Raw genomic sequence first — 22,079 nt, 5'->3', positions numbered from 1 at the left:
TGCTTGCTTTCTTGGTTTGTTCATTTGTTCTTTCATTCATTCATTTATTCCACAAATATTTATTGAGTGTTTGCTATGTGCCAGGCACTGCTCTATGCTCTGAGGACACACCAGTGAATGAAGACAGAACAAAATCCCTATCCCCAGAAAATATACATCCTGGTTGGAGGAGACTATCAAAACAAATAAATAAAGTACATACTGTTACTGTATGTACTTTATTTATTTGTTTTGATAGTCTCCTCCAACCAGGATGGTGACGTGTTATGGTGAAATATGAATCAGGGAAGGGGTGAAATAGTGGTCCTCTTGGAACTAATAATTTAAATATGAAGCCAGAAAGTTCTCACTGACAAGTTGAATGACAGAGGTGAGGGAGGAGGCATGCAAATGTTTGAGTAAAGAGCATCCCAAACAGAGAAGTGCCAGTGCAAAGGCGCAGAAGCAGGAATGTGCTTGGTATGTCTCAGGAAGGCCATGATGCCTAGAGCAGAGTGAGCCAGAGTGAGCAAGGGGTGGGGGCAGAGGAACACTAGGGACCAGATTGATACTTGAGCCTTTTAATGGCTAGGAAAGAATATTCCTCCCCATGGGGATGTGTATGATGATTTAGGAATTTATGTTTAGGTTATACCTGTGCCTCCTTTGAGCTTGGCTAGAGTGCATCCATCTATATGAAACTAAACCATTCTTGGAGTCTACCATATTTAACTCTCTGCTCCTGAAAAGTCAAGGAAGGGCCTGACTCCAAAACTTGAAGGCTCCTTTTACAGCAGTGTTCTTAGAGTGACCAACAAGGACCCCAAACTCATTGCCCCATATATCTTCAATAAATGGCTGAGATATGAACTCTGCACTACACAATGTAAGCAGTTATAACTATTCATTGATTTAATGGTGATTGTATGAACACATTGAGATAGGGTTTACCAGCAGAGTAAGAGATATCATGGACATAGAGTTGTCAATGATAAAGTTCATTTCAGTATATTAATGAACTTTAGAGTGAGACAGACCTGAGCTTAAATCATGGAACTGACACTAGCTATAGAACCTTAAGAAACTTAAGTTCTCGGAAACTTTGTTTCTTCTATCTCAGTGAGGGTACTTGTAAGAATTAAATAAAACATAAGGTGTGGTTATGAGAATTAAGCGAAATAATGTACTTGATGGCAAAACATAGTTCCTTTTCTCATCTCTTTCTTCTTAATTTCTTCTTTGCATTGCATGACTAAGAATTGCTGCTCACATTGAATCATTAGATGTTCGCCCTCATCAGATGTTAATTTTTATTACTTTTATTCTCCTGTAGAGATATTTTCCATGATATCTCTTTGGAAAATTTTTAGGGGAACGTATATATGTATTAATTATAATACAAAAAAGTAAAAACCCCACAAAACTATATGAGTGAACAACAGTGGCTTATTTTGTTGATAACAATGGTGAATTAAGACAATTGTTTTCTATTCTTGGATCTAAATATTGGGCATAAATTGAATGTGAATTGAATACTGCGATAGTTTATGTGTCGATTTGGCTAGACTACACATTATTAAATTAAACTTCAATCTAGGTGCTTTTGTGAAAGTATTTCGTAGATGTGGTTAATATTTACTATCAGTTGACTTTAAGTAAAGGAGATGATGCTCTATCATGTGGGCAAGCCTCATCCAATCCATTGGAAGGCCTTAAGAGGAAAACTGAAGTTTCTCTGAGGGAGAGGAGTTCTGTCTCAAGGCCGCAGCTCAGCTCTTGACTGACGGATTCTAGCCTGCTGACCTGCCCTATAAATTTTAGGCTGTCCTGCCTCCACAATCACATAAGCCAATATATAAACCTCTTTATATTTGTATGTTTGTGTGTGTTTATGTGTACATATGTATATGTTTGTATATATGTATGTATGTGTATGTGTGTATATATATATATAAATAGCTCCTACTTGTTCTGTTTCTGTCTCTCTGGTGAACCCTGACTGTTATAGGTCCATATGAAAGCTTATTAATTCTTCTTTTTCTTTTGTCAGTAATTGTTTATGGTGCCTCATTTGCGTGATGCAATTTTACTGAAATGAAAGTCGAGCAGCCCCAACCTGCATAATCAATTTCTTTCAGCCTCACAACAATTCCTTTTTGGCAAATTGGCCCTAGGGTTGGGGGATCATCCTTTCACTGTCAGGGGCCAGCATAGCTTACTTACGAGGTTCATGGGGCACATCACCTGGGTTCTACGTGGACAATGGTATGAACATAAATGCCACATGGATAATTTGTCTCTAAAAATACAGATATATCAAGAAGTCACAGAGCAGAAACTGGTTAGTGTGCTACTCTATAGGTATGAATTCGGAGCATAACTAATATATACAAACTTTGTTTTTTAAGTGAAAATATCTTTGTGCAGTGATGGTAGCATTGCAATTTCTAGAATGAATACACAGGAGGACAAATTACCATTAGAAGAGATATCACTGAGGGTGTAAATCTGCTTTCATTTGTTACTAGTCTGTCCATAATCATATGGAAACAAACCTCTGCTGAAAAGTAAGATAAAAACTATGACATCACCTGAATTTAGTGCTACTGCTCTAAGCTTAATATTTGGGTGGATTCCCACTTTCATTTTCTTGTCTTCATGTTACTTTATTCCTTTTCTTCATTGTAAAGCCTTCCTCACAGCACTGTCAGAATTTGAACAAAACATCTTTTATCTCATTTTTGATTCACCATTTTCTTACAATACATCTTGTCATAACCAAGCAGCCTTTATGTGTACTCTTTAGTTAATTTTTTTTAAACTTCGTAAAACTTTGGTTAGCAGAAACTTTAATCAATGGCAGGGGAAATTGTGTTTTCAGAAGAGGAATCAACTAGATACATAAACCAGCATAACTTTCTAATAACTCTTTTCCCCTAGAGAGATCAGGAAGGCTTTGTGTAGATACCAGAGTCTCCAATAGATAGTTAATGGCCAAGAGGGACTGCTTTTTAAAGTGGTAGCAATGTACATTGTCCATAAAAGCTCAAGATTGAGCAAGGCAAGGTATCTGACCATAGATAACAGAGCTATGAAAAAACAAAACTGTAGCCTCAAAAAATCTCTACTTTCCACATCTCTATTTTGCAATTCTTAGAATGCCCTACTTTTGTGGAATTGCTTTCTAATTCTTACCTTGTTTTACTTTTGCTTATCTATGCAATCCTCAATTGGCTTCTCTTCATTCTTACTTTTTTTCTATACAGTCATTCCTCTAATTTGCTTTTCTTTCTTTCCTACTGTAAATTTCATGTATTTCTCTTGCCTCCTCTCCTCTTTCTATGTTTACCTCTTTTTCATCTTATTCTTTGAATTTCTTTTCTCTGTTCTTAATTCTTCTTCCTCTCCCACTGATCTATAGTGGCTTTAATCATTGCCGAGATGCTTTAAAATCACCCAGTGACTGACATTTTCTCTCTGAAAGGGGAGGGATTTGGGACTGTGGAAAAGTAACTACGAAGACCCAACACATTCATTCAATTTTCAGCTCAATCCTTTCTTTTCTTCCACAGCTCTCTTGCTCGGGATTAAAGATGATGGCTTACACTAACTCACAATGGCAAAGACCTTCAGGCCCTTCTTAGCCCTATGAGTCACATGGCAAGGTGTACCCGAGCCACTATGTTTATGCTGATGGATAGCATTTTAAAATTGCCCTTTAATAGGAAAAGCTTACTCAGGTCTGCCTGGAAAACCAAGTAGTGCTGTTTTGTAATGTGGTGACCAGAAGTATTCTTCTCCTTGGACCACTTATTCCCCTTGCCCTCTCCTTAATTTTTTGCTGCATGGGACAAAAAAACACAAATGGGTTCCTGGAAGAAGGGTGAAGTAGCTTTGTTCGGTCACTGGTAAGCTGGACCAAAAGTAGGATCTTTACAAAGGATAGAACAGTAAAATAAATAAAATAAATTGGTCTTTCAGGACTCTATGATTTTATCATCTGGCATTAGGAAATACTAGGTTGCCATGAAAGCACCAAATTCATTTGATTCTGAGAGATTTCACTTTAGCCTCTTTAAGTATGGACTTCTTATTTTTTGAAATCATTCGTTTTGATAAGTTTGGTCATGAATTTGCTTTACCTTTCTGTGTTTCTTGAAGAGCAGGAGCACACGTCTCAGTGATTAAGTTGTCAAAGTTAATCTGCCACACAGCAGGACCTGGGAGATTATCATTACCAAAGGATACTTATGGTCAAAGCCGTACCACATTCTGAAGAGCCAAGCACTCTCTGTTTTTGTTGTGCTTTTATCCAAGTTATTTGCTTCCTAGGGAAACAATAGAAAAAGGCATTGGATAAATAATCAATGTAAAATATTGATATAATATAATGTAATATATAAAATATTTTCACTATAAAAATACATATCAAAACAAATTAAATTTAACTACATTAAAAAACTTTCTCCGTATAGGTATTTCCATCAACATGAAGCAGCTGCCATGCAAACTAGCTCACAGATCTTGCCATGTGGATGAGACTCTTGTGGCATGTCAACATTTACTTTTCTTAATAATTCTTATTTTGTTAAATAGCTAAGAAATGCCACTTTTTTGACATCAGTAAAAATGATATTTCTGTCAGATTGCTGTTGTGGGAATTTTGCAGTTTACTTCTGTCAAATTTGGATGGTAATTATTTATGACTTACCAAAAGGTCAAGACTAAAGGGATGATAATAGTCTAATAATTTTAAATTTTAAAACTAGTTTTCGTTCATTTTCTTTTTGATATATTACTACCAAATGCTATGGTTAATTTTTGATATCACTCTGCTTTGATTCTTAAGAGTTTTGAAATGAGATATTCTAGATAGGAAGCCTGTAATAATCGAATATGCTTGTCTCATACTTTTCTTTTTTCCAAAAGAGCCACAGTGGAAGAGGGGAAGAAAAGGAATTAAAAAGGACAAAAGAAAAAGTATCTGATGGATGTTTATGTTAAAGTAGAAGATGAAATTGTGAGAAAAAGGAAAAAAGGTGAAAAATTTTTGTGAACTTTAGAGAAAGATGATAATGAACATTGCAGTGTGGTAAGAAGGAGATTCAGTGGCATTTTCTTTTGTGTATCCCGTTTTACATATTAAGAGAATTCTAGGCTTAAATCAGTTGTAATTATCTCCATCATTAAAAGTATTTATATCTTAACATGAACATCATTGTTTTATTTGGGCCCACAGTTTCCATCCCCAAATTGTGTCATGAGTTCACAGTCCAGTAACAACGTGAGCATTTTCAAGAAATTATGACCCATGGAATGGCAATTCACCGGCTGCTCCAAAGCCAGCCCTTAGGTGAACTCAGCTTGGTTTGCTTTTGTTTTATTTATTTTAATTTTTAATTTTTAATTTTTCCCATTCTCAGGTAGTTCCATTGATGGTTAATGATAAATAGCTGACACGAAGGGCCATATTCTGCTCTCTGAAATGTGTACCAACCAGTGCTGCAGTTCCATCCCCAACAAATAAAATGGGAATACAAGAAAGCAAAACGTGGTCCATTTTTAGTCAGTCATTTATCCTTTGTCTAAAATGGTTGAAGAAGAGGCTCGCAATAAAATTTAAAATCTAATTTCTAAATGGTGTTCCCTAGTAGCCATTGTTCTATATGATATTGATGGAAATTCTGTGCCAATCATTCAGAAAAGGATGGGTTAGACCATGTTAAACAGGTTTCTTATATACAGGACTTCTCAGAGTCTTTCATTTATAAATGAGCATTTTAAGTCTTCAGGAGGGAAGTGTTTCTCAAACTTGGCTAGCTGTGGAACCCATTCCCCATTTCTAAACCCCACTGTGCGACAACTAAAAATCTTTTCATGAACACTAGAATTCCATCGATCTGTTTTCTGGTGGACCTGGAGTGCTATGCCTTGTTATCAAGAGTTTAAATTTATTCATCATACTCCTTCAAAGAGGAAACCACATGCCCGGTTCAATTTCCATCCTTACCTCTAGCTATTTTTACCTCAACAGAAGTATCAGATTTACAAAATTACTGCTGCACATATTGTTTTCATCATCTTGCAACAACTACAAATTGTTTCTGAGTCACCATCTCCCACAACAGATACAGCATGCTGGGGCTCAGCTGGCAGAATAAAACTGGTCACCCTAAACTCAACTAGTTCTAAAAGCTCTGGACTAACAGTGGGATATATTCTCTCTCTCTCTCTCTCTCTCTCCCTACTTTTACTCTCTTTTGCTTTAAGAATAATACAGAGAGAATTTTATCCATTAACAGGCACAGGCAGTTTTTAATAGCTGATAATATCTACTGATGACATGATAGTCATTGAAGAAAATGTATAGAAAAGAGTATAAACAAATCCTGTTTTATATTTGCTTGTTCATTTTTAAGTAAAGAAGAGCTGCGTAGTGATGAGCATGGCTGGTAATCAAGGGTCCAGGATTCTAGTACCCACTCTGCAGCAGCCCAGCTGAATGATGCTTGCAGCTGTTACAGTTCTGAGCTTTTGAATGCTCATTAATTCCTAGGCAGCATGCTAGGCACATTATCCAGTCATTAACTTTTCCAGTCATTATTTTTCAGTTTTCACAACAATCCATTAAGGTAGGTTGTATTATACCTATTTTATAGGTGAGGACCTAGAAAAGTCCAGGGAAGGGAAGAGATGAGCCCAAAGTCACAGAGCTAGCAAGTGAAAGAGCTGGAATTTAAATGTAGGACAGCCTGACTATAAAGATGATGTTCTTTCTGCTAGCATTTCATTCAGCCTTTGAAGTTTGAGAGCACATACATTGTATAGTAGGCTACTTGGGCTTCTGTGTTCTTGAGTGGCAAATGAACTGAAGAAATTGGACTTGCTGGTCTCTGAGGTCCTAATCATATGGAGATACTATATTTTTATTAATGAAAACAATAACAGTAACAGCTAACACTTCTTGAACAGACACTGTGCCAGACACTGCTTTAAGTGCTTGGCATATATTAACTCTTTTAATTTTTATAACAATTTGACAAAGTATATTTTATTAGTATTCCCATTTTACAGATGAGGAAACAGGAAGCTCAGGCATAGAGAGGTTTCCAAGCACATCTGTGGCCTCTTAGCAGCCAAGATTCCTCTCCTCTAGTGCATAGATGGGGAGCAAACTAGGGCAAAGAGGTGTCTGAACAAGGATCTGAATTCAGGATATTAGATTGCTAATGGAGGCTGAGATAGAGCAGCTTCATATGCCCCAAAACATAGTGAAAATGCATGGCTCCCCTCAGCTAGGTGAACCGCTGAGAGCTTTAAAAGTGTCCCTATAGCAACTTAACTTCAGTGTTAGGAATTTCTCTAGATTTCTGGATACTGGCTTTAGGGGGTTCCCAAGGTCTTAGAAACTCTCCCTGTCTTTCTTTCCCTTTTTCCTCTCTTTGTTATTTTATTTATTTTATTCTTTTCTTTTATTTATTTATTTTACTCTACTATTTTATTTTATTTTCCTGAGGGGAATATATCAGAACTTACGAGCACTCATGAAAGAGCTTATACTCTATTCATGGCAAAACTTCTGGGGGTAGTTTTTTGTTACTTGATGCGAGTAATATATATCAGGCAGAATTTTTGGAAAAATGTTAACAAATACAATCTTTTTTTTTCAAACTTTATTTTACTTGGGAGACTGGAGGTGCTATTCATTTTACTGCTTTGTAGAGAAATAAACTGGGTTCCAATTAGAATCAAACATGAGACATGTTTCCCTAGGTGAGGGAAATACCACTGACGACCCAGCATTGACTTTCCTGCTGATCCTAGATAAAATTTTGAGTTTATGTCTTAAATAGCTGTTGGCCCAGTTCTGGATCCATTCATTTATTTTTCTGAAGTTATTGATGACTTAATAACTTGGTTATGAAAGGCCATCAATAAATGAGTAGAAATAAATGAATTAGTCTACTGTGTGTTCTGCTTGTGCACTGGGGGTTGAAGATAAATATGCCAAGGGAAGGCCAAATTTTACAGTCACCCTGAAATAGAGAAGGTATCTGATGAGGCAGCACAGAGGGCAAGCCCATGGGAGGGCCCAGATGGGCAGAGGACAGTAGGTAGCATCAATTTACTTGGATTATTCTGAAACAGGGGTCAGCTCACATTCTAAGGACAATGAATGTGAGTTGTCAGAAGTAGAATCTGGAACTTGGTGGTATTTTCTTTATCACTAGCAATGGTTTCTTCTCTTCTGAGGTCCTTTATCTCAGAGGGGAAGTGTTGGAACAAGCATAGGATCCAGAAGCTGAAGACCAAGATCTGAGTTCTGACTCTCTACCATTTACTGCTTAATAACAAAATACCCACTCCAAGCCTCATGTGTCTCAGCTGTAAGTGGAGACTGGAGACTCAAGAGCATTGAACCCCAACTTTAATTTGCCCTTGATACTTCTAGGAAGCAGCATGTTTGATATATGTGCAATTTCTAGTGCTTTTATTGTCTTCTTTTTCTGGGAAAATTTAAAAATAACTGGGGCATTTGATATCTTTCCTTTGCCTCCTTAAACAAGTGAATAGACCACAGGTTGGAAAGTGATAGAGCAAAGTAGGGAGTAAGTAGTTGTCTTTTAAGTAAACCCCTCACCCTTAGCTCCACCCCAGAGAAGGAGCAACAGAAAAATTATGACTGTACTCTTTGTTTTAGGCTTATTTGGACCCTTGAGAGAAAACAAAAGACTCCAGCCTAAAATCTGTGAACACCAGACACTAAAGCAAGAGGGAATTGTTTGTTGTATTAACCTTAATGAAAAACAGCTAAGCAAATGTAAATACATTCCTCTATCAATTTGCTAAGTGAACTGGATGAACTCTGTTCTGGGATAATCATATAAGATCACTTCTAATTTCAGGAAGATTCAATGGATTATGAGAGAGAAAAAGTTTTCTTTCTATTTCTCAAGATTTTATATTCAATATTAATGTCAATGCAATTTCCATGGAATGATAACAAAGACAAGTAATTCTCATAACAAATCTGTCGAGCTCCTTATGGAACCCCAGACCACTTTTTCAAGTAGTACGTGTGACTGGGGTTTGATAGCAGTACTTTTGCCCTACTGTCTTCCCCGATTTAAAACTATTTATGTAATATTTTCAAGTTTGTTGTCCTGATTTTCTAATTATCAAGGAGAGGACCAGATTCTGTGCTCCTAAAGAGAAATATTTCTGGATTCTGAAGAGGGAGCATAATATAATCTAAGGTCAATAGTAATTTTTTTCAAATTTATACTTTAAAAGGTAAGTCATTAATTCTTAGCCTCCACATAGAAAGTATTTTACGCAAATATTCTCATCTTCCTAACACCATGATAAATTCGTGAATGTTCCCAAGAGGTTTAGTCAGAAAGTACATGCTTAGGGAGACAACTAGTCAAAGATGGGTAAAACTGTCGAGATGACATGTAAACATCATAGATATACAAACTCATGGTTTAACTAAAGAAAGAAACAAAGCGGGGGCTAGTTCAAATAACTTTGTATGAGAGATCTAAAGGGAAATATATATATATACACACACACACACACAATATTGTGGTGGTTTTAAAATGTATATCCACACATCCTTTGGTATTTTTCCTTTAAAAGATGGAGACAAATTTCCCTTCCTATTGTGTTTGGACTGTACTTAGTGACTCATCTTTAATCAATAGAATGAGACAGAAGGGATGGTGTGTCATATCTAAGACTCAGTCATACAAAGCCATTATGGTTTCCTCCTTATTGTTTCTCTCGGACCAATTGAGGGAAATCAGCTGTTATATTGTAAGGACACTCTAGCATCTCTGTGGACAGATCCATGTGGTCTCCCTGCCAACATGGAGTGGACCTTTCTGCCCCGGTCAAGCCTTCAGACAACTATAGCTCTGGCTGATATCCTGACTGCAACCTAACGAGAGATCTTGAGTCAATAAAACACTCTGTTAACTTGCTTTCAAATTTCTGACCCATAGAAACTGTGAGATAGTAAATATTTGTTGTTTTAAGCCAGTAAGTTTTGGGATAATCTGTTATACAGTAAGAGAAAGCTAATACAACAATATACTGAAATAATAAATTCTAGGTATGAAAAAGTATTGGAGTGGAGCTGAGAAGAGATAATAAAATAATGAGGCATCTTTGTAGTTTACAAAGTGTATTCACAAAGGTAACATATTTATGGTGTAACTGTACACAGAGAAGTTAAATAACTTGCCCAAGGACACATAGTGGAAAGACATAGAATGTAAACCCAGACGATTTGACTCCAGAACTTCCTCTTACCTAGTATGCATGCATACATGCATTCATTCGTTCATTTATACAACCTACCCATGTCAGGCACTAATCAAAGTGTGAGGAGGATGCAGCACTTACCAATTCAGTCTTTATTCTCACAGAGCTTATACTCTAATGGGGAAAACGACTAATACAAAGGTAAACAACTATCTACTATACGTTCAGAGAATGATAACAATAAATCAGGTATGAAGATGGGAGAACAGCAGAGGGGAGGCTATTGGCTGGTCAAGGCAGGCTTCTTTGAAAAAGTGACACATGATCAGAGGCCTGTATGATATTCAGAAGTGAACTATGTGGGATCTGGGGGAAAAACGGTCCAGGCAGAGGGTACTGCAAGGATGAAGGCCCTGGAGTCGCAGAGTGATGTGCACCCCAGGTGCAACAGGAGGGCCAGTGTGATTGGAGCTGAGGGAGAAAGGTGAGAGCAAATGGAGATGAAGTGGGAGAGACAGAGAGGGGCCAGATCATTGGTCATGGTAGTGAACTTGATTTTAGGCCAGATCATTGGTCATGGTGGTGAACTTGATTTTATTCTACTTGTGATGAAGGTAAAAACTTGAAGATTTGGAGCTTGGAAGTAATAAAAGGACCATTTAAAAACCTCGTTTTTATCCCATCTCCACTCTGCTGATTGTCACGAGGTTAATTTTCATATTTTCTAACAATTTTATTTTTTAATGCTATGCTTGCTTTTCTATGTGCTCTCTTAATGCTAGCTTCCAATTTTATTTTTGTTTCTAATAGTCCCTTCATTAAAATTCTGTTTTTGGTTGTCGTTTGTGCTTGTGTGTAACCTGGGTAGATCAGTTCTGGTCACTGCAGCTCAAGAAAGTCAGAGCAGTGTAGAGAAAGTTCCAGAGGAGGGCAACTTCAATAACTGAGCAGAGGGAGATTGAAAGGACTAGGATTTCTTCAGCAGAAAGACCAGCACTAAAAAGGGACACAACAAAGTGTCAGTAAAAATATGAAGGGTGTGAGCAAGATGAACAAAGACTTGTTTGCTAACTCCTAGAAAACGGTAATCTCGAATACCCTTAAAACTTGTAAGAGCTCATTTGGGAAAGAATAAAAGTATTTGTTCTGCACAATTGATACTTATTACTTATAGTCATCTAGAGTTGCAAAGGCTGGAAATAGGTTCAGGAGGAGAAGAGATTAATTAGCAAATGGCAAGGTCACTTTAATCATTAAACAAAATTTCATTTTGCCTTGTAAATATTTTCGAGTATTTCTAATAAACTTATAGACACCAGAATAAAGATTCCCATGTATACATCCTCCATATTTAACAACTATCAATATTTTTCCATACTTGCCTCTGTGCCGTTGGAGTTGGCCTCATACAATGTAAATTCCACAGTATACTCTCACAGATATTTCAGAAATCAAATACAAACTAGGCTCTAAAACTGATCTCACATAGATGAAGGTATTTTTTTTTGTTATTGTTATTGAAACTAATAATGTTTTGAGAAAAATAAAATGAATATGTAAGAGCAAATACCTTGAGTTTTCCCTTGGCTAACATCAAATTTATTTCAGTTACACTTACCTATGATTTATCCATGCAAAAGTATTCCTCCTCCCTAATACTTTTTATTGCTTAAGACTAAATTCTGTATATTTACCTTACCTAAGATTCTACAATTGAATAATGATGAGGAAGAGAAAGTGAAGGAAGATGACACCTATAATTTAGTGAGCACTTTTTAAACATTAAGTTCAATATATAAAATCTCATTTAATCTTTACCTTGACCAATCAAAATACCTATTATAATCCCTATTTTGTAAATGATTAAATTTCAGTTTAAAGAATTAAAGCAACTTTTCCAAGATGACAACAATAAAAAACTCCAGCCACTTCAGCAACATCCCAAATCCAATCTCTAGTTCCTCAACTCAGCGAGACTGCTATTCTCTGCTTGCACTGTTCTCTGCTTGAACTCTGTCTGTTGAACAGCAATTTGAAAAGGACCTCCAGGTAGAAGATCAAGGAGAATGTAGGCTCATCTCATTCGTTTTCCTTCTCTCCAGGCTTGTAGTCCTTTGCTGTTATCCAACACTTGAATTCCATCATATATTTACGATACCAATTTTTCTACCATGGACAACCATTATGTATTTTAAAAGTAGTTTTGTAGGGGGAAGCAATGTTTTGTTTTGTTTTCAGACAAATACATAATACTATATACAGTTGAACAATAGTGCTTATACTGGGTAGGTCCACTTGTATGCAGATTTTTTCCCAGTAAATACTTCAAACCTATTTTATCTTCCTTATGATTTTTTTAAATGATATTTTCTTTTCTCTAGCTTATTTTATTGCAAGAATACAGTATATAATACATATAACACAAAGTATGTGTTAATTGACTCATATTATGGGTTAAGGTTTCAGATCAATAGTAGGCTATTAGTACAATTGATCTTCAAACAACTTGGAGGGGTTAGGGGTGCTGAACCCTTGTGCACTTGAAAATCTGCATATAACTTTTGACTCCACCAAAACTTAACTACTAATTTTAACTGCCTATAAATTGGTCCATTATTTTATGTCTTTGTATGCAGCCCACAATCTGTAATATGGTATACTGGACCGAGGATATTTTTGATATACTTTTAAGGGGGAAATATGTAATTGTATACAGAGTCACATTTGAAATATGGGGATAGTAATAGTACCCACTCATAAGGTTATCTTAGAAAGTAAGTGAGTTAACATAAATAAAGTTCTTAGAACAGCATTAACAATAGGAGTTGGTACTCATGTATTAGGATGATCATGAAATAATGGCAAAAAAGGAAAAAGAATAGTGGCAGCCCTTTTTGGGTAGCATGAATTTCCTATTGAAAGATTAAAGGCAGGTGTGGTGCTCCAGCAAGTTACCATCTCTCCAGTGCTGTGCTTCCAAGGACACAGACTCAATTACAAGGAAAACTTCCCATGAGAGATGGGGGCGGGTGTCTGAGGGGGGTGTGTGTGTGTGTGTGTGTGTGTGTGTGTGTGTGTGTGTGTGTGTGTGTGTGTGCATGTTTAAGAGACATAAAATTCAGAACTGAAATATCTTCTATTTCTCAAAGTAGCATGCTTACATAGAGTATGTATTTAAAATTTAAAAGGTGCAGGTGGAATACGCTTTCTAAAGCTTCTGGGTCTGTTACAAGTAAGATGTAATACTATTCACATTCTAAAAGTGTTACAAGGCAGAAAGGAAAATTGTGACATTGGTAGTTAGTCACAGCTGTGAGTTCATATTTCCCAAAGGTTATTTTACTTTCCATAAACAGAGAAAGAAGAAATTCCTTTAAAATATGGTTATTATTGATTTTGAGAGAGTGTGGTCAATAATTGCCATACCAACTATGAAATTTTTAGCTTTTGATAAGTGAAAATAGAGACCTTTTTTTAAGAGGTGACCAGTACAAAGATTATTCTATTTGTTCATGCAACAGTTTAATAAATGCAAACCAAGGGGAAGCACGTAATCCTCCTAAGAATTAAGGTTTATGCTCTGTAGTCAGAGAAAGCAACAGATGCTGATAATAAGCAATGAGCTGTCAGACAAAATGAGGGCAGAGAGGTTCATGGTTTGGAAAATACTAAAACAAACAGGCAAATAAAAAACTGTCCAGGTTGGGTGGCATCTGCATGGATACTGTGTTTGTTACTTCTAGCCTGAGCCCACTGTTTCCTGTACTTGACACAGAAGATAAAAATTACTCCAAGGTGTGGAAAAACCTCTTTTTTGAAATGTAGCTACCTTGGTAGTCAAACGTTATCATGAATAAGTACATTTCCAGGATGCTTCTTAAAAATAAATTTTTTTTAAGCGACAGTAGTTCAGTAGAAAATATACAAATTATAAGATTAGGTAGTTAACCTTTAGATAGCTCTTCATGTGTCTTCTATAGCAAGTCCCAAATGAGAATTTCCTTTAAACATACTGGGCCTGTTAAGTTTTGTATCGTTTGAGGAGAGAGTATAATTTTCCCCTCTAATGATAATAATTTAGAATATTATTGATTATTATTTTTTCCCCTACTTTGGCTACTAGAAAGCTTACTCATGATTCAACTAAGCACAGTATATTGAACCTGATGATCTACTTATTCACGATTTTTTTTTTCTCCTTGGTTTTGACTTTCTGCTCCTATTAACTTTTTTTACTGAATTATAAAATTCTTTAAAAATATTTTACCATTATTTTATTATATGTGGTGGTGCAAGCTGCCTTGAATCCTTCATAAGAGAAGATAGGTTTACCTAAATTAATTGTTAGGTAGTTTTCATAGATACAGTTTTACTGGAGTGTCATAACAACCTAGAAAAGTATAAATTATCATTCACATTCTACAGACAGGGAAACTGAGATTCAAAGATATAATAAACATGACTAAGATCCAAATACCACAAGTTTTCATTGTATTATGTTGCACTCTCTCACTTCATTAACAACAACATTTCTACTGGTTTAAGTATCTTCAGGTGAGAGTTATTATTGAATTAACAGTGGTATGAATGAGCTAAAATAAAATATATTTAAACTGTAAAAGGAGGGAATTAGGCTAGTAAATAAGCTTATCAATAATTATATGTGATTGTAAAATATTAGGCAGAGGAAGGTAAAGAATTTTTTTGTGTGTGAATTTTCTTAATCTATTTTTTTCTTTTACAGAAAAAGATATAAGAGAAGGATAAATTTTAGGTTAAAGTTTTACTTGAAAGTAGAAGAATGAATTAGTTGACCTATATGAAATGAAAATGCTTTGTAAAAATCAGCTCCCACCAGCTAACTACTCATTACAGTCCACTGGTGTAGGGAGATGAGCCTTTGATCTCCTTTCTAAGGTCACCAAGCTTGCCCTAATCCCTGTGGCTCCTCAGTCCTGCAGTTAGATGTGCTTCCTGGGCAAAGAAGCCTGTGAAAACAGCACCAGTCCGGCTTTGGAACACATGTGACAAAAACATTCAAATAACATGTGAGCCAGGACCATTACTAACTTAATTTTTCAGCCCTTTTTGTAGATCACAAGATCCTTCTTTCTTTATGTCCATGTGAACCTGGAAAGCAGCAGCACTAACCAGTTGTGCCTCATTAGCGGTATTATAGAGAAAAAACCATGAAATAAAAGAGCAATGAATCCTCTCCAAATTCAGATATGATCGCAACACAATTATTTAAGCAACATCACTTATTTACTGTTATTCTATCATGTGTATCTACTTACAATTTCAGCAAAAGGTGCAACATTTCCACGCAATTGTTTCTTTTAAGTACTGAGTTAAAAATGACTAATGCAAAATTGCCAATGACATATTCTACTTTGATGTTCAGTTCAAGTCCAGAGTTTAGAGAATACACTTCTTTTACTTGAGAGGACAGCACATTGTTTCGAACAATTTTCTCTAAGGATTTTTAGGTCTCTGAAAATAATATTTGTTCAGCTAAATCAGGATGGTTCACCTAGAGTTCTGCTTTGTTTTTGCAAATTTTCAATATTTCTGTACACCTAGACCTGATAATTGAGAAGTCATACAGGAGAAACAGGTCCATTTGTTGGGTGCCCAACATGTATCAGATGCGTATTGAGTGCACACTGAGATTACCTAGCTAGCAAGTTGCTAGGCAGGGATCTGTACTCGGCTGACTGATTCCAAACGCTGTGTTCTTGCTCCAACATTGCAGTTCCCAGGCTTCCTGCTGCCACAGAGACCGTACAAGTGTGTGCTAGTTCTAAGCACTCCAAAGGTTACGCAGACGTTACTGACACCCTGAATTTCTGTGAATTTTATAGCCATCTAATCAGTTTTGTCTACAGAGGCAGCCCGCTTTGGAATGAGTCTCTTGGCCACATGTTGGACAAACATAGAACATTCCATGGAACAGAACATCTTATATCTCTACACCCTATGCATTGGCTTCTTTGACTTGCCTGGTGTGAAGAGGGCTCCTTCTTCAAGTCTTCATCCAAGTCCACACCAACTCTGTTAAAGAAAACAGAAAATTGGTAACAGCCTTTCTGCAGATGAGTCTTGTGTGTCAGGTCACCTGAAGCGAATCAGAGGAAAGGTTTGGCGGAAAACCATCTTACCTTTCTCAAAATCAAAAGAACTTCACATAGATTTATGGCCAAAAGAGAACAATAAAGATGGGCCTCTGCATAACTGGCAAGATGGAGTGCCAACAACGTTGTTTGCTGCTGCCTTTCCCAGCAAGAACTAGAGCCTGAGAATCGGAATAGGAGCCCTCAGGAAAAGACTTTGCAGCCCCAAAAACCGGGATCCTGGAGGGAAGGCTGCCTGCTATCCCAACAGGATTCATTGACCACACTGTTCTGGGAATGTGGGGCCCCAGGCTGAAGCAGGTTCCCCAAGACAGAAAAAAACTGATCCTTTGTCCAGAAACTCACTGAGGCTGCCAGTAGGAAGAATCCAGGTTTGTGGTGCATTAGGCTTACACAATTTTGTGGGGGGGATGGTCTCTTTATAAAAATTAATATAAAAATACAAATACAAAATTAGGTATGAAAGTCATTTTAGAAAATAAATTACAAAAAATTACATACTTTTAAAATCTGGCATACATGTAATGGATATCTCAATGCTTAGGAAATTCACATAATATTCTAATTAATCAATTGCCTCACACACCTCTCAAGTAACTTTTTCATCTTTATGTTTTGCCTACATACTTTGATACTCTCTTTATATGATAATGATTTTGTATTAGAGAGAATAGGAAGATAAGGTAGTCTTCCTTCTAACAAGATTGATCAAAATTATTGATAGTTGGGAGGCATTATAGCACGTCTCCTTATACACAGACATGCTTGTGTGCAGTGCTGCTACAGGTAAATACCTTGCAAACACAAGACATCTGATCAATTTTATTTCACACAATTCTCAGAAACAATTATATGTGTATATGCTGCATCACTGAATTAATTATTCCTGAATTTCCGTTTTGATGGAGCATCATGAGAACGAAATCCTCCACTTTGAATTTTACGTATCCCATGATTGGAAGAATTTTCCACAGACCTGCTTCTGGTTCAGTGCATTCCAAACCTTATTTTTCCTCTACTACCTATAAACTTCTGATGCCAGGTGCCATGGAACATGATCATCTTTGATTCAGCCTGTGACACTATTCCTGTAAGCTGTTCCTGTATCAGCATGGTGGCAGTGACTTGCCAATGCACAGAAGTGACTGTGGGCCACACAATTATATTCCACTAAAGGTAAACTAAAGCAGCAGTCCCCAATATTTTTGGCACCAGGGACCGGTGCTCCTGTGAGAATCTAATGCCTGATGATCTGAGGTGGAGCTGAGGCAGTGATGCCAGCGCTGGGGAGCAGCTGCAAACACAGATGAAGCTTTGCTTGCTTGCCCGCCGCTTACTTCCTGCTGTGCGGTCTGGTTCCTAACAAGCCACAGACCAATATCAGTCTGTGGCCCTGAGTTTGGGAACCCCTGAACTAAATGCGTTCCCAATTCAGCTTCCCCTTAGTTGGATTCCCGCAAATGCCCACAACCACTCCAGGGCCATCTGAAGAGAGAAGTATCTTGGAAGGGAAGCAGTAGTGGACGGAAACAGTGCTTGACCCCAACTCTGGTTAAAATATATATTTTTTGCAAGTCTTACAAAAACAAAGGACCATGAGAACACAATGTCAGCACTCTTCCCAGGGTCTTGGAAGGGCCAGAGCAAAAAAAGGGCCCTGAAGCTTAAATTTCCTCTCTTTTAGAGTGGGGTTTGCCTGTGGTGGGGTTTGGGGCAGGTGGGAAGGGTTGCAGGGGTGAGCAGCTCAGGACCTCTGAAGTCTGCTGAAGCCGCCCCAGAGCCTTTCCTGTAAACGCCAAGATTTCTAGAGCTTTATGGCCTTTCCTTCAACTCTTGCTTCTGTAAACACTTTAGTCTTCTTGCAGTTCTGTTCTCTAGATGGGGGAAGGGAAGACAGGCTCGGAAGCTGCCAGTCAGGCAGCTGTGTTCACATGTGAAAGGAAAAACAGCAACAGCGGAGAGGTGGCCTGTTCAAAATACCTCTGATTCTTCAAAAATTAGTGTCCTCTGGACATGAACAGCCCCTTCTCTCTAACCTGGAGGGTAAAATGAGTAGCTCTTCATTGTATTCTGAACTTTGGTCTTCAGGTAACTGGACAGGGCTTCTGGAGGGGACTAACCTTTGATTCTCTTAGAGAAGACAAAACTATTTGATATGTTTCATTGAAGCAAGAGTGAGAGAAGGAAGGGAAAAGGGATGAGGGAGGAGAAAAAAGGAGGGCAGACAAAAAAAAGAGGGGAAGGAGCTGTGCAAGGTGCGGGCGGAATAGGAGGGGTAGTAGTGAAGAGAGAAGACTGGAGGAGGACAGAAGGAGGAAAGGGAGGAGGAGGAGGGTAGAAGGATAGAGATGGTAGAAAAGCGGAAAGGGTAGAGGAGAGAGAGAGGAGGGGGTGGTAAGGTCCAGCCTCCTAAGATGGGTACAAGCAGTGATCTCGGGGTGTGGGTGGTCTGAGCCATACCCCTATGAACAGTGGAAACAAAGCTGGAGGCCCCCTGGGCCTCCTGCCCTTCTCTCAAGGGGCTAGTCCACCTTCACACCTCTGGTGGCTCTTAGCTCTCTGGCTGATGCTGGGAGCCCCTCTAAAAACCTTTATTACAGGGGAAGCGTAACCCCCAACCCCACCACCAAGACTACCAGGCATCAATGTAGGCTGTAAACTAATAAGGGCCTTGAAGTTCCCACTGCTGCATCTGTTTAGGGCCTTTTTCTAGTTCTCTGTGTAGAAAACTGGAGAGAATAGAAATCAAATTTCATAAGATACCCAATAATTAAAGTTTGAGGCAGTATGCACTGAGATTTTCACCTAAAATGTATGCTTTCCTTCTCAGCAGCAATCAAAGCAGACATTTCCAGTATCAATTATTCTGGTGGCCACATTTAGCTGAGGAACAAAGGCAGGGGATGAAGTTCTTCAGTTTTATGTAGAACTTAGTGAAAAGCACCTTAGAGGCCTGAGCAACAAGGGAGCAAGGACAGGCCTCCTCCTCTCATTTCATGGAAGGTCGGGTCTGCTCCTGGGGCCAGGCCCGCAGCCCTTATTGGCCTAGAGTCTACTAAATATCTCAAGAGTAAACATCTCAAGTGGCTCGAGGGAAGAGAAACTCTGAAAGTTATTTTCCTCCTGGGGAAGCCGGGTGAATGACACAAATGTGGTCTGTGCCCTTATAAGGCACAGAGTTTTGTAGGTTTAATTAGAAAAATCTTTAAAAATTTATTGTAATTTAAGTGCTATAAAGGAAAGGCATATAATAATGCATTCTTTCACTTGCAATTTTAGCTCCTTTTGATAGAAACTGTGCTAAATATATACCCTTGCTCCCTGTTTCCTTAAACAGAGTGTGATGGGGGATCCTCAGAACTTCGCTTGAGGTCTCAGTATCCCCACTGGTACCATAAGGCTAATAATTATACCACTTGCTATGGTATCATTTCTGAGAGATATATGAACCTCCTCATGCCACATTAAATGGTCCCTGGCTACAATTCTTTTTCTTTTTAAAATTCTTTTATCTGCCTGTTAGATTGCCTTGATTCCCTATCTGTGATAATATGTTAACTTATCGTTCCCATGTTCCCTTCACCCCTTTTAATGTAGTAGGGGACTGAGGACCTGATAGCCAAATTTAATACATTTTTCCTTTTCAAATTTATAGTACACACACAAACACATATAACAAAATGATAAAATTCAAACATTATAGAATGGCTTACAATAAAACACCTTTGTTCTCTGCCTCACCCTTGCACACCCCCAGAGTAACTCTCTGTTGCTTCTGAGAGCAATATTCTGCCTTTTTTCCAAGATGATATATAAACTGATATCAACATGCTTGACACATTCACACAACACCTCCAGGGTTAAGCCAAACGTGCCAGTCGCATCTGTATCTCTTATTTTCCTGTTTAAGAAAGCAAGTCAGAATGTGAAAATGACATTCTTTTGAGGTTAATACAGGAAAGAGGCATGAGAACTACACAAATTGACTAAATATTAAACCAGATTGTAGCCAGAGCCTGCTACGTGCTGCTGGACATGGGAAACCTGGCTGATTAGCATAAGGCCAGACTATAGGGAACCTACAGGAAGATTCCTGCTGAAAGGACTAACAACTACTTCCCCGTGCCTTTGAAGCTGCATACCTACACCCGGAAAGGAAAACGAATATAAAACTGAATTCTTCGAATACTCTGGGGTTCTCTCATTCTCTATCTTTGAGAGGAGACCATGTTTCTGTCTGTGGAGAGTATTCCTTCTCTAATAAACCTTCTTTTTGTCTCTAAGTCTGATGAGCACTTGAATTTTTTCCTGGGCACAGTCTAGGATGCTCCCCTTTCGGTGTAGGAATTGAGTCCCCACTCTGGGGAGATTTGACCTGTCCTGCACCAGAGTTAACTTGAATCTACTCACTTTTATGCATAAAAGTTTATTTGCACATTAGAAAGAGGACATGATGTCACTCCTGCTTGTGGTGCCATTTGGCAAGTGCAGACAGTAGCTCTCCAGATGAGATCAGAGATATTTTGGATAAAGTCCATCTTCCTTAGGTGATATTCAAGGCTCTTTAGCACCTTTCCAGCAGAGTTAAGCTTCTCTTTCTGCTTGTCTGATCTGGATGCAGTGCCCCAAGGCTAGTAAGTGGACCTGTCCTGTTTCTGAGCCTCAGTACCCAAAATGGTCCCTGAGTTCTGGCTCGGCTGGGATCCACTGCTTCCTCCATCGACTGAACATCCTTCCTCCAAACTCCAGTTGGTGGTTTTGAGATGGACATCACTTGTAAAATTCTTAATCTTTTAGCAGGAAATGAAATGGGACATCTCTTGCAGAGTTAATCTTTTTAGTAAACCTAGTTTTCTTTCCTCCTTTCTTTGGGAAAAAGGCCCTCTCTCTCAAATCCTGATAATTGCCCCAAACCCGTAACTCAGATCCTCTGGCTATTGATAAGGGTCATTGGCACATTGTTAGCAGAAATGATGTTAAGTCAGATGGAGTTCTTAGAGTCCAGATAGGGGAGGGAACTGTAGGCCAAAGGTCTTTTTTACTCTTTAGGAAATATATTAACCAAGCCTGTTTCCCTTTACTCACTCAATAGGCAAATCAATAATAGAAATTAATAGATATATGATTTAAATAATAAGTTTGTATCTTTTCCTTGTCTAAGGACTGAGGTGGCGCTTCAGCAGGAAACCCAAGATCTCACCCTGACTGAGGCAGAAAGGGAAAGAGCTCCATAAAACCCCTGTAGGCAGGGACTAGGGCCATTCTCAGCAGGAAGCAGATACGAAAGAAGAGAACTCCCTTCCCCCAACATCCATACTAATAAAAAGGGGATTCATGGCTCTAGAAAAGAGCTAGGCAGGAAAGGGAGAGGGAGAGGGAAAGGGAGAGTTAGGGAGTTTTGGGTCTGCCTGCAAAGACGCTGAGGTCATCCTATTCAAGGGGTCTGCCCTAATCTGCCCACAATTAAGCAAGCTAAAAGGCATTTTTTAACCCACATGAAGAAACCAGTAGGCAGAGAATTAGGTACCAGTTTGGGCCAGTCACTTGCACCTGTGCAAGGAGAACCCCCAACGACCTTCAACTCACCTGCGTCTCATTATACCATCATTATAATATGATGCATATGTCCAGAAGTTCATTAATATCATTATAACAGACTGAATTCTGGGAACAAACATGCGCAGAAAGCAAAATGAT

General features: G+C 38.1%; 1 protein-coding gene across 1 annotated transcript in view; it reads right to left on the bottom strand.

Moving 5' to 3' along the window:
• The window catches only part of SLC9A9 (solute carrier family 9 member A9), a 514,150-nt gene that overhangs the window by 82,511 nt on the left and 409,560 nt on the right, over nt 1–22,079 (bottom strand). Inside the window, exons 13-14 of the mRNA XM_011364440.2 lie at nt 16,251–16,302; nt 4,228–4,307 (exon numbers count right to left, since the gene is read on the bottom strand). Coding sequence (XP_011362742.1) covers nt 4,228–4,307; nt 16,251–16,302 — 132 coding nt within the window. The remainder of the gene's footprint in view (nt 1–4,227; nt 4,308–16,250; nt 16,303–22,079) is intronic.

Source organism: Pteropus vampyrus, unplaced genomic scaffold (assembly GCF_000151845.1).
Source record: "Pteropus vampyrus isolate Shadow unplaced genomic scaffold, Pvam_2.0 Scaffold97, whole genome shotgun sequence".
NCBI lineage: Eukaryota > Metazoa > Chordata > Mammalia > Chiroptera > Pteropodidae > Pteropus > Pteropus vampyrus.
The sequence above is the reverse complement of the archived record's forward strand: the minus strand, read 5'-3'. Positions and strand labels throughout refer to the sequence as shown.